Source organism: Rhinopithecus bieti, unplaced genomic scaffold (genome assembly GCF_001698545.2).
Source record: "Rhinopithecus bieti isolate Rb0 unplaced genomic scaffold, ASM169854v2 scaffold_41082, whole genome shotgun sequence".
NCBI lineage: Eukaryota > Metazoa > Chordata > Mammalia > Primates > Cercopithecidae > Rhinopithecus > Rhinopithecus bieti.
Genome location: NW_016817890.1, coordinates 1,871,364 through 1,888,303, shown reverse-complemented (window position 1 = coordinate 1,888,303; position 16,940 = coordinate 1,871,364). Strand labels below are relative to the sequence as shown.

General features: G+C 50.5%; 1 protein-coding gene across 2 annotated transcripts; it reads right to left on the bottom strand.

Moving 5' to 3' along the window:
* Nucleotides 1–3,183: 3,183 nt before the first annotated feature.
* Nucleotides 3,184–14,771, bottom strand: KDF1 (keratinocyte differentiation factor 1). 2 transcript variants are annotated; one of them, XM_017856345.1, is made up of 4 exons: nt 14,697–14,771; nt 4,963–6,033; nt 4,303–4,377; nt 3,184–3,778 (listed from the first exon to the last, which is right to left on the bottom strand). In XM_017856345.1, exons 2-4 carry the CDS (start codon nt 5,999–6,001, stop codon nt 3,696–3,698), a joined length of 1,197 nt encoding a protein of 398 aa, XP_017711834.1. In that variant the 5' UTR covers nt 6,002–6,033; nt 14,697–14,771; the 3' UTR covers nt 3,184–3,695. The 2 variants fall into 2 exon arrangements, with proteins under 2 accessions (XP_017711834.1, XP_017711833.1); XM_017856344.1 differs by having other exon boundaries at nt 14,638–14,698.
* Nucleotides 14,772–16,940: the final 2,169 nt, after the last annotated feature.

Below are 16,940 nucleotides of genomic sequence, written 5' to 3'. Positions count from 1 at the left end.
AAAAAAAAAAAAAAAAAAAAAAAAAAAAAAAAAAAAACAGGGCTTGGCCGGGTGTGGTGGTTCACACCTGTAATCCCAGCACTTTGGGAGGCTGAGGGGGGCGGATCACCTGACGTCAGGAGTTTGAGACCAGCTTGACCAACATGGAGAAACCCAGTCTCTACTAAAAATACAAAATTAGCCGGGTGTGGTGGTGCACACCTATAATCCCAGCTACTTGGGAGGCTGAGGCAGGAGAATCGCTTGAACTCAGGAGGCAGAGGTTGCAGTGAGCCCAGATTGCACCACTGTACTCTAGCCTGGGTGACAGAGTGAGACTCCATCTCAAAAAAATAAATAAATAAAACAAGGCATTTAGTCTATATGTTTCTGAGCAAAGGTTGAGTTTTTCTGGCTATGGAGACCAGAACACTTCAGATTCTCGAAGGGGCGCATGACCCAGCAGAGTTTTTGTTTTTGTTTTTGTTTTTTTTTGTTTTTTTTTGAGACGGAGTCTCGCTCTGTCGCCCAGGCTGGAGTGCAGTGGCCGGATCTCAGCTCACTGCAAGCTCCGCCTCCCAGGTTTACGCCATTCTCCTGCCTCAGCCTCCCAAGTAGCTGGGACTACAGCTACTCGCCTGGCTAGTTTTTTGTATTTTTTAGTAGAGACGGGGTTTCACCATGTTAGCCAGGATGGTCTCGATCTCCTGACCTCGTGATCCACCCGTCTCGGCCTCCCAAAGTGCTGGGATTACAGGCTTGAGCCACCGCGCCCGGCCAACCCAACAGAGTTTTAAGACCACTGGACTTGTTGATCTGATTTTCACTGTCCACTGCAGCAGGTCTGCCCTTTAGCCGTGAATCAAGTATTCTTCAAACTAGAGACTATTGTATACCAGGACAGAAGAGCAGCATGGGCCAAGGTGACACTGCCTGGCTTGGGAGGGGTACCAGGAGGACAGCTCAGGCCTCAGATCTGGTGTGTGTGTGGTACAGGGACCTTACCAGGAGGACAGAGTAAAGTCCAGTGAGGCCTCGTTTTTATCTCTTGACGTGGACCTCTGCAAATTCTAGGCCTTCTCAAAGCCAGCTCCGAGGGCTGAAGAGGTGCTCCCCTTTGCTCAGATCCAGCCCACAGAGCTGACCCTTGCCCCACTTTGGCTAGAGGGTGGAGGTCAGAATGCTTGGGCCACAGAGGTTATAGCAAGAATGTCTAGGTTGACTTGCTGTGAGTGCTTAGTTCTCTGGCCCCTAAATATCTGGAACGCAGATGTCTTTTTTTAGAATTTCAGAGTAGCTGGACACAGTAGCTCACGCCTGTAATCCCAGCACTTTGGAAGGCCAAGGCGGGCGCATCACAAGGTCAGGAGATTGAGACCATCCTGGCTAACACGGTGAAACCCCATCTCTACTAAAAATACAAAAAAATAGCTGGGTGTGGTGGCGGGCGCCTGTAGTCCCAGCTATCGGGAGGCTGAGGCAGAACAGCACGAACCAAGGAGGCAGAGCTTGCAGCGAGGCGAGATCGTGCCACTGCACTCCAGCCTGAGCAACAGAGCAAGACTGTCTCAAAAAAAAAAAAGTTAGCCGAGTGGTGGTGGCACCTGCCTGTAATCAGTTATTTGGGAGACTGAGGCAGACGAATCACTTGAACCTGGGAGGTGGAGGTTGCGATGCGCCACTACACTCCAGCCTGGGCCATAGAGTGAGATTGTCTCGGGAAAAAAAAAGAAATTCAGAATAGCTTGTTAAAGATTTCAGAGAGGCTATGCAGTACATAGCTTTGTCACTTTTCCAAACTTGCTAAACCTTTTTTTTTCTGGGAATGCAAATAGTGGTTTACAAGGCTAGGTTTGGAAAATGGTGCTGTAGGGCTGAGGCTAGAGTGGAGGGTTTGTGGTGTGACTCCCACTCTACTCCTATTCTGCCCTGTGATCATTTTAGTCTTGTGGAGGCCACCCGGATGTGACAGCAGAGCCTGGAGTTAGAACTGGACCCTACGTTCATAGTCCCGAGAGATCATCCTGTTTCCCTTAGGAAACTGGACAAACAAGCACAGTTTGTCTAGTAGTTACTTTCCAAAGGGTGCCTTTTGGAACAATAAAAAGGGTGGTGGGGGCAGCCGGCCATGTGGGAGCTGGATCAACACCTTCCAGCTGGTTTGTTATAAGAATGGGCTGGTGGGCCTGCCCTGGCCTCTCTGCTGAAAGAGGACCAGTAGATAAGCCTGTGTGTGAGGAGCAGCCAAGTAGGATCCTTCTCAACTCATGGGCTCTGATACCTAAAGAAGGGATTCTGCGTCTGCCCCAGCAAGGCCAGAGCCACAGTTACTAACTGCGTGTCCCACTAAGTTCCTTGACCTCACTGTGAGCCCCAGGTTTCCTCTCTGTGAAATATAATGTCCCTTCTCCAAGGTTATTGGAAAAGCCAAGATACTGGTGAAAACCACAGTGCTGGCCGGGCATAGTGGCTCACACCTGTAATCCCAGCAACTTTGGGAGGCTGAGGTGGGCAGATCGCCTGAGGTCAGGAGTTCAAGACCAGCCTGACCAACACGGAGAAACCCTGTCTCTACTAAAAAATACAAAATTAGCCAGGCATGGTGGCTCATGCCTATAATCCCAGCTGCTCGAGAGACTAAGGTAGGAGAATCGCTTGAACCCGAGAGGCAGAGGTTGCGGTGAGCTGAGATCGCGCCATTGCACTCCAGCAGCCTGGGCAACAAGAGCAAAAGCTCCATCTCAAAAAAAAAAAAAAAAAAAAAAAAAACCACAGTGCCCTGTTACCACCACAGAGAGAGGGGGAGAGGAGCAGCAGGTCCAAGGCTGGGTAGGGCCAACAAATGATCAGGGCTTTGGGGAAACTGGGGGCTGGGCGGGGGCTGGGCAGAAGCAGGCCAGCCTGCAGGCGGTGGACTGGGAGAGCAGAGGCAGTTCAGACAGGTCTCCCTCGAAGAACTTCTCAAACAGTGTCAGAAACCATTTATCCAACCTTTCTCAGGCACAGACTCTGTGCTTGGTTCTTTATCTCCTGGAACTCACAGTGAACCAGAAATGGGGGCACTACTCCCATTTTATTCTTCCTACTTCAATTGCAGAGCACTAAGCCAGGCTGGACACCTATATCCTGTCTCCCGCTCTGCACAGCAGTTAAGTGAGGCAGATGGTAGAGAAAGGACAGCCAAGATAAGCAGGCAGATACCAATTACCTTTGTCCTTAAAACTATGGTCATGTTAACATACAGAACGTCAGCCAAGAACCAGAACCAACTGCTTAACATAACATAGAGTGGGCCCTGCCCACCCCCCAATACAATATATTTAAGATAAGCTTCTTTTAGTCGTTGAATTCCCCCAGGGAGGGAGAAGTTTGTATGATTGGTAAGGGTGGTGATACGGGGATGGAGTCAGGGTTCACTCCCAGAAGGTAATGCCTAAGTCCTTACTTTCCATGATCAGGCCACCTGAAGACCATGAGCAGGAAGGAAGAGGCCCAGGCAGGGATCAGACCAGCTGGGGATGCAAGGCGATGTAGACCCCATGGCCCAGTGAAATGCACATGGTCCAGGAACCCAGTCAGCCAAGGCAGGAGGAGCCAGAGTGGGCACTGCTTCAGGTCTAAGGCCCAGCCCCTCCCGCAGGGGTTCCTGGTCCCCCTCTTCATTCTGTAGGCTGTGCTTCTCCCAGAAACAGTGTAGCAGCTGGGCCTGGCAGGGGTTAGCAGTACACCTGGAGCAAGGGTGCCCCCGATGAGTCTGTGTCGGTGCCCTGGAAGGATGAGTCATGGCTGGCTGGGTACCCTGGTGGGAAGGAAAGGAGAGGAGGAAACAGGTTCAGGGGAAGGAGCTCATCCAGATCCCACCACCAGGGAGAAGCCTGCTGAGAAGGAGCAGAGTGGGACTTGAGCCTGGGTCAGTCTGATCCTGGCTGGATGACCCACTCAGTTTATTGACCTCTCTGAGCCCTAGCCTCCCTTTCTGTAAAAGGATAATGATCCCACTCCCAGGGGGTTGTTGTCAAGGGCAGTAAGACCACAACAGAACCACACGGGGTGCCTTTCCAGCACCATGCTGGATGGTTCTCCACCCACTACTTTCCTAGTCATCTGGGCGTGGGGTCTGATCACTTTCAGCTTGCCTGTTCTGGGCACCTGCACCCACTTTAAGTCAGCTTGCTGGATGGAGATGGGTCTGTGGCTGCTTAGGGCCCCATCCCTTTTTTATGTCATCCTCACCACCCCAAGAGAAAGCTGGGAGAGGAGCATGTAAGGGGCCCCTAGGGTAGTCCCCCACCCTCCACACCCCTCGTTAGGTCAGGACCACACCTGGAGCTCCATAAGGCCTCAGCTTCCGGGCGATGGCATCTGCAGTCGTCTCCTGGGAGATCTGCACTGTCAGCTCTAGGGAGGGAACGTGAGGCAGGCAGTGGTCATTAGCACGTTCTTTCAACCCCATTTCCTACTTCTGTTCCCAGCTTGATGAGGGAGGAGCCACTCACTCCTGGGCAGGGCTAGAAAAATAATGCTTAAAAAAAGACACATAGACAATGTGTGCATGCGCAGAGTGATGGATGAGTAGGAGTTTTGGTTAGCCCAGAACAGGTCAGAGGTCCAAGTTCATGTGGGTCCCTAGGTCCTGTTAACCAGACCAGGCCTAGAAGCTACTCTAGCATGAGACAGCAGGGGAGAGGAGCCTTTTGGGAAAACTTGCTGAATGCAGAGAGAACCTTGTCCTTTCTGGGGACAGCAGCGATGGCCAGAGAGCTCTCCCAGGGTCTGCATGCTTCTCTCAGCCTTGCTCAGACCTCACCGGGAAGGGCCAGAGTGGGAGCTAGGGAGGGGGAATCCACGAGTTGACAGAAAGGAGGAGAAAGGGCAGGGACTGGCTGAGGGGTACACCCACAGTGGCCAAATACCCCATTCCAACCCTCCCCTGGCCAGAGCCTCCCCTACTCTGCCCCTCAGCCCCATGGGGCCCCCACCTACCATCCTGGCTGAGACCTGAGCCCACCATGGTCTCATGGCCACTGTCAGGGGCAGCAGTGGTGGGGGCAGCAGCCCGAGTTGAACGACCCTCCAAGGTCTGTGGGCGAGCACGGCTCTTTCGGGTACTAATGCGAATGATCCCGCGTACCAGGCGGCCCTCAGCATCCTGCTCATCCAGGTGGTAGTCCTGCGTGATGCTGCTGATAAGGTCCGAGATCTTACTGGTCTTCTCCAGGAACACAGTGTCTGATGTGCACTTGGCCAGCTCATCGATCTGGTGTACGCTGAACAGCTCTGTCAGCTTCTTGAAGATGAGCACATCAATCTCTCGGCTCGACATGGAGCCACTGCCCATCTCGGGCAGGTCCAGGTCCGACTCATGGAAAGAGTAGTACTCCTCGGAGCCACGAGGACTACTGACAAGGGTGCTGGGCAGGCTGTGTCGCATGGGTGGGGGATCGGCCAGTGGCTCCTTGCAGCAGGAGTCCACATCAGGGGCTAGGGAGGTGGCCCTGGGATAGGGATACACAGGGATGCCTTTAAGCTTAACGTCGGGGTAGCTGAAGCTGCTGCCCATGGTTGACTTGAGTCGCTGGCCATCCCGCCGGCTGGGGGGTGCACGGTCAGGGCTAGGGGGCACTCCATTGTGCTCCTTGGTCCAGTTGGCTTCGGCAGCCCCCTCAGTGGAGTCCTCAGTAGAAAGGCAGGGGCTGCAGCCCCGCACACAGGCTCCACAGCGCTGGAGGCAATCCCGGCAGCGGCGGAAGCAGAAGGCAGCCCGGCACCACTCCCACACCCAGGGTCGCCAGAGCAGGCAGCAGGCAGGGGACTCAGTGGCCGGCTCAGCAGAGCCAGAGATGAAGGTAATGCTCTCTGGCCCATGGTGACCAGGGTCCTTGGGGTCTGGTCTACGGGTGCGGCGGCTTGGTGGGGGCTGAGGTGGTTTATCATATGTCTCCAGACATAGCTCTGTTGGCTGCTCCCAGGGTCCCAAGCGTGGAGGCCCAGATGCTGGGCGGGGGTGTCCAGGGCGGGGCATGGCTCATTGCATGGTTTGCAGCAGCCAGGCACCTGCGGGGGAGAGGCCAGGAAGGGGTCAGGATCAGAAGTCAGGGACTAACTCCTGGGCTGACTTGAGTAGCTTCACACTTCTAGTTGCTCAGAGGCCTGGGATGTGGATGGACCCAAGTATGCCCATAAACTCTCATATCTTGTGGCCCTCCCTCCACACAGTCTCTGTGGTCTAACCCAGATTTCAAAATTACCTGTGACTTAGGCCTATTGGGATGGCTATGAAAGGTTGAACATCTTATCTGAAATGCCTGGGTCCAGAAATGTTTTGGATTCTGGATTGTGGATTGTATACATTATACTCACCTGTTAAGCATTCCTCATCCGAAAATCTGAAATGCTCCAATGAGCATTTCCTTTAAGTATCATCCTGGTGCTCAACTTTCAGATTTTGGAGTGTTTTGGATTTTTGGATTAGGGATACTCAATCTCTCAATCTGTATTTAAAATAATCTCCCTTCCCCAGAAAATAACGAGTGTTGGCAATAATGTGGAAAAACTGGAACCCTTGTGCATTTCTGGTGGGAATGTAAAACGGTGCAGCTGCTATGGAAAACAGTATGGTGGTTCCTCCAAAAATTAAACATCAAATTACCACATGACCCAGCAATTCCACTCTGGATACATACCCAACCTAATTGAGAGCAGAGACTCCGATGTTTAGACCAATGTTCACAGCAGCATTATTCACAATAGCCAAAAGGTGGAAACAATCCCAGTGTCTACCAATGGATGAATGACTAAACAAAATGTGGTATATACATACAATGGAATATTATTCAGCCTTAAAAAGGAAAGGAAATTCTTTTTTTTTTTTTTTTTTTTGAGACAGAGTCTCGCTCTGTCGCCCAGGCTGGAGTGCAGTGGCCCAATCTCCGCTCACTGCAAGCTCCGTCACCTCCCAGGTTCATGCCATTCTCCTGCCTCAGCCTCCCGAGAAGCTGGGACTACAGGCGCCTGCCACTACGCCCGGGTAATTTTTTTTGTATTTTTTTTTAGTAGAGATGGGGGTTTCACCGTGTTTGCTAGGATGGTCTCGATCTCCTGACCTCGTGATCCACCCGCCTTGGCCTCCCAAAGTGCTGGGATTACAGGAGTGAGCCACTGCACCTGGCCCAGGAAAGGAAATTCTTATACATGCTGCAACATGGACGAACCTTGAAGAACTTATGCTAAGTGAAATAAGCCAGACACAAAAGGACAAACAGCCCAGGTGCGGTGGCTCATGCCTGTAATCCCAGCAGTTTGGGAGGCCAAGATGGGTGGATCACTTGAGCACAGGAGTTCGAGAACAGCCTGGCCAACATGGTGAAAGCCATCCCTACTAAAAATACAAAAATTAGCCAGGTGTGGTGGTGCACACCTGTAGTCCTAGTTACCTGGGGGACTGAGGTGGGAGGACCACTTGAGCCTCGGAGGTGGAGACTGCAGTGAGATGAGATCGTGCCATTGCACTCCAGCCTGGGCAACAAAGCCAGACCCTGTCTCAAAAAAAAAAAAAAAGAGACAAATATTGTAATATTCCACTTGTATGACATCTCTAGAATAGTCAAATTCATAGAGACACAAAGTAGAATGGTAGTTGCCCAGTGCTGGGGACAGAGGGAACTGGGGAGTTAGTGTTGAATGGGTAGGGAGTTTCAGCTGGGGAAGATGAAAAAGGTCTGGAGATGGATGGGCAATAGTTGTACAACAATGTGAATGTATTTAATACAGGAATGATGCTTAAATATGGGAATGATGCTTAAATATGTTTTGTTTTTTCTTTTTCTTTTTTTTTTTTTACATGGAGTCTCACTCTGTCACTGAGGCTGGAGTGCAGTGGTACCATCTCGGCTCACTGCAACCTCTGCCTCCCCGGTTCAAGTGATTCTCTTGCCTCAGCCTCCCAAGTAGCTAGGATTACAGGCACATGCCACCACGCCCAGCTAATTTTTGTATTTTTAGTAGAGACAGGATTTGGCCATGTTGGCCAGGCTGGTCTCGAACTCCTGACCTCAGGTGATCCCCCCACCTCGGCCTCCCAAAGTGCTGGGATTACAGGTGTGAGCCATGGCACCCGGCCCTTAAATGTGGTCTCTGTTTTGTTTGTTTCTTTGTTTTTGTTTGTTTAGACGCCAAGTTTTGCTCTTGTTGCCCAGGCTGCAGTGCAATGTCGTGATCTCGGCTCACCGAAACCTCCGCCTCCCGGGTTCAAGCAATTCTCCTGCCTCAGCCTTCCGAGTAGCTGGGATTACAAGTATGCACCACCACGCCTGGCTAATTTTGTATTTTTTTTAGTAGAGATGGTGTTTCTCCATGTTGGTCAGGCTGGTCTTGAACTCCCGCCCTCAGGTGATCTGCCCGCCTTAGCCTCCCAAAGTGCTGGGATTACAGGTGTGAGCCACTGTGCCCGGCCAAATGTGGTTTCTTTAAAAAAAGGTTAGGCCAGGTGCAGTGGCTCATGCCTGTAATCCCAGCACTTTGGGAGGCTGAGGTGGGTAGATGATTTGAGGTCAGGAGTTCTAGACCAGCATGGCCAACATGGTGAAACCCTGTCTCTACTAAAAATACAAAAATTAGCTGGGTAAGGTGGTGGGCACATGTAATCCCAGTTACTGAGGAGGCTGAGGCAGGAGAATCACTTGAACCCAGGAGCAGACAGTTGCAAGTTGAGCCACGATGGCGCCAATGCACTCCAGCCTGGACGACAGAGCGGCAAGACCTGCGCCTCAAAAAAAAAAAAAAAAAAAAAAAAAAGGTTAATAAGGGGGGTACTTTTTTTTTTTTTTTTTTGAGATGGAGTCTTGCTCTGTCACCCAGGCTGGGGTGAAATGGCATGAACTCAGCTCACTGCAACCTCCACCTCCCAGGTTCAAGAGATTCTCTTGCCTCAGCCTCCAGAATAGCTGGGATCACAGGCGTACGACATCACGCCTGGCTAATTTTTGCATTTTTAGTAGAGATGGGGTTTCGCCATGTTGGCTAGGCTGGTCTCAAACTCCTGACCTCAGGTGATCTGCCCACCTCAACCTCCCAAAGTGCTGGAATTACAGGCATGAGTCACCGCACCCGGCCTAATATGTTAACTTTTATAGCTATTTTACAGAAAGATCTGGATCTCACTTTCTGTGAAGTGGTCTCACCCAGTTTCTTCCTGCTGTTGGTAAGTTTTTCTTGAGAGTCTCTGTGGCTGCTGAACAAATGCCTTTTCATAAGATTTGCTATGGAACCTGATCATTAACACTTATTTCCCTCCCCTGGTCCTTCAAATCAGATATGGGAATGTAAGAGGTCCCCTGTCAATATTTCAGTCTTACTCACATTTGCCCTGCTAGCAACATTTAACATCAAGCCCTGTTGGTGTTCTTTGATTAGATAAAAAAGTTGAACCACAAAATATGTCTTCTTTCCTATTCTGACCTGGTTGCTAGGAAGCTCAGAGCTAAGACTTCATTCACTTCATAAACACTGAGGCTGGCCCTGTACTGGATACCATAGAACCAAAAATGAATGAACTACAGATCCTGTTCTTGATGATTCACACATGGTTTTGTAGGGAAAACAGATGCTTAAAAGTTTGTAAGATGAGGGCTGGGCACAGTGGCTCATGCCTGTAATCCCAGCACTTTGGGAGGCTGAGGCGGGCGAATCATGAAGCCAGGATTTCGAGACCAGCCTGACCAACATGGTGAAACCTTGTCTCTACTAAAAATACAAAAATTAGCTGAACGTGGTAGAGAGTGCCTATAATCCCAGCTACTCAGGAGGCTGAGGCAGGAGAATCGCTTGAACTTGGGAGGTGGAGATTGCAGTGAGCCCAGATCGCACCACTGCACTCCAGCCTGTGCAACAGAGGCTCCGTCTCAAACAAACAAACAAGTTTGTAAGATGGAGCATGTAGGATATATGAAGCATCATGGGAGTAAATAACTCTGCCTGAGAGAGGGAAGATTATGCAGTAGTGTATTTGGGAAGGTCCTTGATTTCATGTAGGGGTTTGCCAGGCAGTAACTATCCTTAGCTTGGATTTTCTGAGACACTGATCCCTTATCCTTTTATTCCTGATTTAATGGCACTGGGGTCTGAAACTGGGGGTGTGTGATGAACATGGAACTGGGCATCGGGATATCTGTGTTTTAGTTCTGTTCTGGCCCTAATCTAACCCCAGATTTGGCACTTGGGAAAATTAATGCCACCTCCCTAAAGAGGGCCATCATTATCTCTCACCCAAATACTGTCACAGCCCCCATTCTGGCCACCTCCATTCCCTCTTACTTGCTGTAACAAGTAAAAACTTTAAAATGTTTAGAGGAACATGGCAGATACCACTTTAATCAAATGATCAAAGATAATATCACCATAATGGGATGAACTGACATCATGTTCCTCCTGATATATGTACTAAGGAGGATACAACTCACGAAGTATTCCTGTCAAAAATGCATAACCTAAATGTAATCATGAGGAAATAACAGACAAGCCCAAGTTGAGAAACATGACAACTAAATGCAATGTGATCCTAGATAGGATCCTGGATTGGGAAGAAAAATTGGAAATTGAATAATGTGGATAACTGGTGAAATATGTTATTTGATAGTATTATATCAATGTTACATTTTCTGAATTTGATTACTATGGTTATATAAGATAATATTCTATTATTAGGAAACATACACTGAAGCACTTGGGGATAAAGGGGCAGGATATCTGTAACCTAATCTCAAATGGTTCAAACACAAATGAACAGAAGGCATGTGTGTGTAGAGAAAGGGAAAGAGGGAATGTTACCCACTGGTAAATGGGGATGTGAAAGATACAGTTCTTTTATTTTTTATTTTATTTTATTTTTAGAGATAAGGTCTCCCTCTGTCACCCAGATTGGAGTGCAGTGGTGCAATCATAGCTCAATGAAACCTCAAACAACTGGGCTCAAGTGATCCTCCTGCCTCAGCCATTTGAGTAGCTAGGACTACAGGTGCATACCACCCTGCCCCACTAGTTTTTTGTTTTGTTTTGGTTTTTGGTAGAGATGGGATCTTACGGCCGGGTGCGGTGGCTCACGCCTGTAATCCCAGCACTTTGGGAGGCCGAGGCAGGTGGAGCACGAGGTCAGAAGATCGAGACCATCCTGGCTAACCCAGTGAAACCCCGTCTCTATTGAAAATACAAAAAATTAGCCGGGCGTGGTGGCGGGCGCCTGTAGTCCCAGCTACTCGGGAGGCTGAGACAGGAGAATGGCGTGAACCCGGGAGACGGAGCTTGCAGTGAGCCGAGATCGCGCCACTGCTTGCAGTGAGCCGAGATCGCGCCACTGCACTCCAGCCTGGGAGATAGAGTGAGACTCTGTCTCAAAAAAAAAAAAAGAGAGATGGGATCTTTCTGGGTTGCTCAGGCTGGTCTTGAACTCCTGGCCTCAAGTGATCCTCCTGCCCTGGCCTCCCAAAATGCTGGGATTGCAGGCATAAACCTCTGTGCCTGACCTAGGATACAGTTCTTTAACCATTCCTACAACTCTTCAACCTACTCTCCTGGCCCTACTCAGCACTCCTTCTCCAGGGACCCTCTGGAATCACTAGTCAGATGGGAGGCCCTTTCCCCATGACCTTCAGCTGGGCTATCAGCTGGGTCAGCCATGTACTGATTGTTTGAGGATAAGTCTATGTCCCCAAGGACCATGACCCTGAAGTGCAGGGACTGTGTGTAATTCTTTTCTCCCTCAGTGTCTAGAACAGGGTTTGGTACACTAGGTGCCTCAGGGGACTGACACATTCCAAGTTGCCTCAGGGTAGAACCAGGACCATTGGGTAGAAAGAAAAAAGACTTAGGCTCTAGGTTGACCAGAGTATGGATGGGGGATAGGAGGTGACGGGGAGTGAAATCCCATCTGCAAAGGTATCCCAATTAAAATGGTAACAGGTGATTTTAAATTCCCTTGCAATCCGAGGCAAGTGGTTAAAAATCGTTGCTTTAGTTTGAGAAATGTGGGATTGGGTATGGATTCATACATCCACGGAATTAACAGATATTTACTGAGGGCCCACTGTGTGCCACATGCTGGATTTATCATTATTATTATTATTATTAAGACAGTCTCACTCTGTCACCAATGATGGAGTGCATGGCACTCCATCGCTCGCTGCAACCTCTGCCTCCCAGGTGGAGGCAATTCTCATGCCTCAGCCTCCCGAGTAGCTGGAACTACAGGTGCATGCCACCACACCCAGCTAAATTTTTTGTATTTTTAATAGAGATGGGGTTTCACCATGTTGGCCAGGCTGGTCTCAAGCTCCTGACCTCAAGTGATCCACCTGCCTCAGCCTCCCAAAGTGCTGAGATTACAGGCATAAGCCATGGTGCCTGGCCAGCTGTTCTAAATTCTTTTTTTTTTTTTTGAGATGGAGTCTCGCTCTGTTTCCCAGGCTGGAGTGCAGTGGCATGATCTTGGCTCACTGCAACCTCTGCCTCCCCGGTGCAAGTGATTCTCCTGCCTCAGCCTCCCGAGTAGCTAGGACTACAGGCGCATGCCACCACGCATGGCTAATTTTTTGTATTTTTAGTATAGATGGGGTTTCACCGTGTTAGTCAGGATGGTTTTGATCTCCTGACCTCGTGATCCACCCGCCTCGGCCTCCCAAAGTACTGGGATTACAGGAGTGAGCCACCACGCCCGGCCCAGCTGTTCTAAATTCTATGGGTAAAGTGATAAAACAGACAAAATCCCTCAACCTCAGGAGTTTACACTCCAGTGAGAGTTGATTATTGATAGCTTACACTGTTCTAAGTACTTCAGACATAATAACCAATTAATTTTCACAACCCTCTTTGTAATATTATTACCTGTATTATTATACTGAAGCACAGACAGGTTAAATAAGTTGTCCAAAGGCATACACCTATCTGTACACAATTGGCCTGGCCCCAGACTCTTATCCACTATCCCATCCCATGTATTACTTGGGAGGAAAGAGGCAGTCAAAGCTGCCAGCTGCCAGCTCCATGGACCAGCGTGTGCCCAGAGAGAGCCCATGTTGGGAGCCCTGTCTTCCAGGCTCAAGCCTTCAGGAGAGCGGACAAATCTACAGTTAACCATGCTGAGCTGGGAGGTACCTGGGGCTCCTGAGGATGGGCTGGCTATTGTCTTCTCCCCCAACCTCCAAAGCTTTAGGACTCGCTAATATTGATTAAATTAATCCAACAGGTATTTATTGAGCACCAACGAGGTGCCCAGCGTTGTGCTAAATGCTGAGAAAACAGCAGTGAATGGGCCAGAGGACTTTTCACCTTATTTGACTCTCACAGTTGCTCTGTAAATAAGTAGTATATCTCTGTTTCACAGATCAGGAATCTGAAGCTCAGAAAGGTGAAGTGACTGGCCCAGAGACACCTAGCAAGAGAGGGCTGGAGTAGGATTTGCACTGTGGTCCGCCAAGCTCGGGAGCCTGCGTACTTTGTGTGTGCCACACATCTCCAGCGGGACTGGGATGAGAAGAGAGGCAAGACCTGGGATAAGAACAATGCCTGCCTCAGTTCCCCACTTCCCTCCAGCCATTGAACCCTCCTGAAGTCAAACTCAGGCAGTTTCTTCCAGGCTATATCTCCCCGACCCTGCTGCTGCCACCGCCCTGCCACCACCCCGCCCAATCCTAGGAACCCTGGTCACTTGGTTTAGTGAGGGGAGGCTCCCTGTCCCTATTTGGCTTGAGGCAAGACTCTTAACCTCGCTTTCTTCATCTTTAAATAAGGAGAGACTACTATCTTCATGCCCTGCCAATCTCGTGAGATTTAAATGAAATATTGAGTGCAGGGGGCTTCCCGCAGTGGCATTGCACATGGAGGGGCTAGGTCACTGGGCGCTCTAAGGCACCGCAAGGATCTTCCCGGGGTTCAGATGGTCCCGGCCAGCCCTCCCTGGATTTCTCTCTGATGCTTCCTTCTTCCCCATTAGTCCCGCGAACACACACACACTCAAGGGTCTATGTACCATCTTCTCCTCCCAGGGTCCCCAGGACAGGCCCGGCCGCACCAGCCTCTGCCCCCAGCCCAGTGCCAAGCCTCGGACACCGGGCCTGGGAGGACCACCCCAGTCCTGCTCGAGAAACAGCCGTCGGCTCAGTGCACCCCCGGACTCCTGCCCGAAAGGTGCAGCCCGCGACTCCCATATCCGCCGGCACCTAGTCCTAGGGACAAGGAAGAACCAGACCCTGGCACTACCCCTCGGGCTACCACAGCCCCTACACCAGCTCTGCCCTTGGGGCAAGCACTACATTCTCCAGCTGCAAAGGCCCTACCCCGCGGGCGGACCCAGCCTCCCTCCCGTCCCGACGCTGTTCCTCGGAGTGAGCACCAGCGTTTGCCCCATCCCGACACTGCCCCCCTGTGAGCGCGGCCCCCGGACCCAGCCAGTGCAGCCCTGAGAGCGAACGCGGCCCCACACCCCATTCTGCGCGCCCAGCCCGGGCGCCCGCTCAGGCCGCTCCCCAGCCCGGCCCGCGCACCCCGGAAGTAGGAGGGTGGCACCAAGGAACCGGGCCCGGGACCCTCCCCTGTCCGGGCTCAGCCTCGGGGGCTCCCCACACCGGCGCCGCCCTGGTTTGCGCCCCCTCGGGCCCGCGCGGGGCTTACCTGTCCCGCCAGGTGAGCCGCCTCCGGCTCAGCCCCTCCCCCGCCCCCTCGCCGCTCACCTGGGGCGCAGGTGAGTGTCTCGCGGGAGCGCTGCACGGGCCGCCGCTAGGGACACACTTCCTGCCTCCGCGAAGCGCTGCCGCGCACCTGGACCGAGGCCCCGCCCCTAGGCTCTAGGGAGCTGCGCGGCCCGGCTCGGGTGCTTGGCCTTTCGGCCTAGTCCGGGTAGGTGAGGTGTGGCGAGGAAGGGTCGAGAGGCGCTGGGGCTCAGTCTCCTCTTCTATTCAACAGGCTAGTGGTCCTGTCAGTCTCTGAGCACCTGTGGAGCTCCTGCCCGGCCATAAAGCTCCAACTCAAAGAAAGCTCTCTTCTGGGACGCTTTCCCTGACCCTAAGTCTATCTGTTTTTCTGTTGCATAGAACAGTCCCTGTACTCAGCACACTGTCGTTTTCTTGTCTTCTGTCTCCTCCTTTAGCCTCCTACCTTACAGGGTTTGGTCTTGTTCCCCTGTGTTCCTGGTGCTCAGCACAGGTCCTGGGACATACTAGGTGCTCAACAAATATTTTCCACTGAATGAGGCCCTAGGCCCCAATCTCTCCCTTTGCCCTGAGGCAGAACTGGGAGCCTGGGCCACTGATCAGTTGACCTTTTCTTTTTTTCAGAGAAATCTGCAGGTAAAGACGGGAACCTCAGCTCTGGGGCCCTGAGTAGGGTATAGGAGGGGTCCAGGATATGCAGCTCTGAAAGATACATCCAGGATCAAAAGTGGTGGCCAAAATGGGCCGTGGTCACTACATCCAAAAAAGGTCTCTGCAAGAGGCATCACCATTGAATGTCAAGAAGGCAAGGCTCAGACTGTCCTGGGTTACTGTTCCTCTTAATATTAATAACAACTCAATAACTTAACAATAGCATTAATAAACAAGTGACTTGGTCGGGCGCGGTGGCTCACGCCTGTAATCACAGCACTTTGGGAGGCTGAGGCGGGCGGATCACGAGGTCAGGAGTTCAACACCAGCCTGACCGACATAGTGAAACCCTGTCTCTACTAAAAATACAAAAAATTAGCCGGGTGTGGTGGCGGGCACCTATAATCCCAGCTATTCTGGAGGCTGAGGCAGGAGAATGGCTTGAACCCAGGAGGTGAAGGTTGCAGTGAGCCGAGATTGTGCCATCACACTCCAGCCTGGGCGACAGAGCAAGACTCCGTCTCAAATAAATAAATAAACAAACAAGTGACTTTTAGGGAGCATCTCCAGGAGCCATGCATGCCAAAACCGTTAATCTGTGAAGTGGGTCAGGTATTATCATATCAATTTTACAGTAAGAGGAAACTGAAGCTTTGAGAGGGGACATTGTTTGCTGAGGCAGTTGGCACAAACTGACTTTGGGCAAGACACTTTCCTCCTCTAAACCTAATCTCTGGAGATAGTAGTACCTTTCTTCAACTTGGGAGGATTAAAAGAGATAATGGATGCAACAAGAAGATATCACTGGGATGCATCAGGCAAAGGTGTTGAGTTTCCACCAGAGACCCTCCACCCCAGAGCCTCCCACCACATCTTGTCCACATTCCCTCCTGAGGAAGGTGGCACATTGTATTCTTATTTGGAGCTCAGAGAATGAGTCACATCCTCACTTCACAGTCACATCTTGTGCAGTTGAACATCTGTGTACTCTGAAACCTAGCAAGTCCATTCCTATGTACAGCCACAGTAAGCTCTTGTACAGTGCACCAGTAGACAATGTGTACAAGAATGTTAGTAGAAATATTGTTTGTGGTAGCCTCAAACCGAAAACACGGAAATGCTACTGACAGGAGATAGAGAAATGTGGGATATTCATGCGAAGGAATTAATTATAGAGAAGTAGAAAATGAATGAAAAATAGCAACATGGCTGGATCGTGGTAATATAATATTGAATTGAAAAAAGGCAAATCTCAGAAGACTACATATGGAATGACATCCTTTATATATGATTCAAAAATAACTAGAACTACTACATTTAAGCATAATATTTGGTTGTACCATATGAATTTGCTGTTATTGACCTGTTTTGATCTAAAAGTAATGGCAAATTCATGTGCTTCAGCCTAATTTTTATGTGAAAAAAAAAAAAAACATTTAAGAAAAAAAGCAAGGAGTTGGGTGCAGTGGCCTGGGCCTGTAATCCCAGCTACTTGGGAGGCTAAGGCAAGAGAATCTCTTAAGCCATGGAGTTCGAGACTAGCCTGGGCAACATAGCAAGACCCTAGCCCAAAAAAGAAAAGAGCAAAGGAATGAGAAACACAAAGTTCAGAAT

What these genes read in the sequence shown, in the direction of transcription:
- KDF1 (XM_017856345.1), bottom strand. Translation starts at nt 6,001, where the DNA reads ATGCCCCGCCCTGGACACCCCCGCCCAGCATCTGGGCCTCCACGCTTG. An exon ending in CTCAGGTCTCAGCCAGGATG is followed by an intron (nt 4,378 to 4,962) that starts GTAGGTGGGGGC and finishes TTCCCTCCCTAG; the next exon opens with AGCTGACAGTGCAGATCTCC. An exon ending in GAGGCCTTATGGAGCTCCAG is followed by an intron (nt 3,779 to 4,302) that starts GTGTGGTCCTGA and finishes CCTTCCCACCAG; the next exon opens with GGTACCCAGCCAGCCATGAC.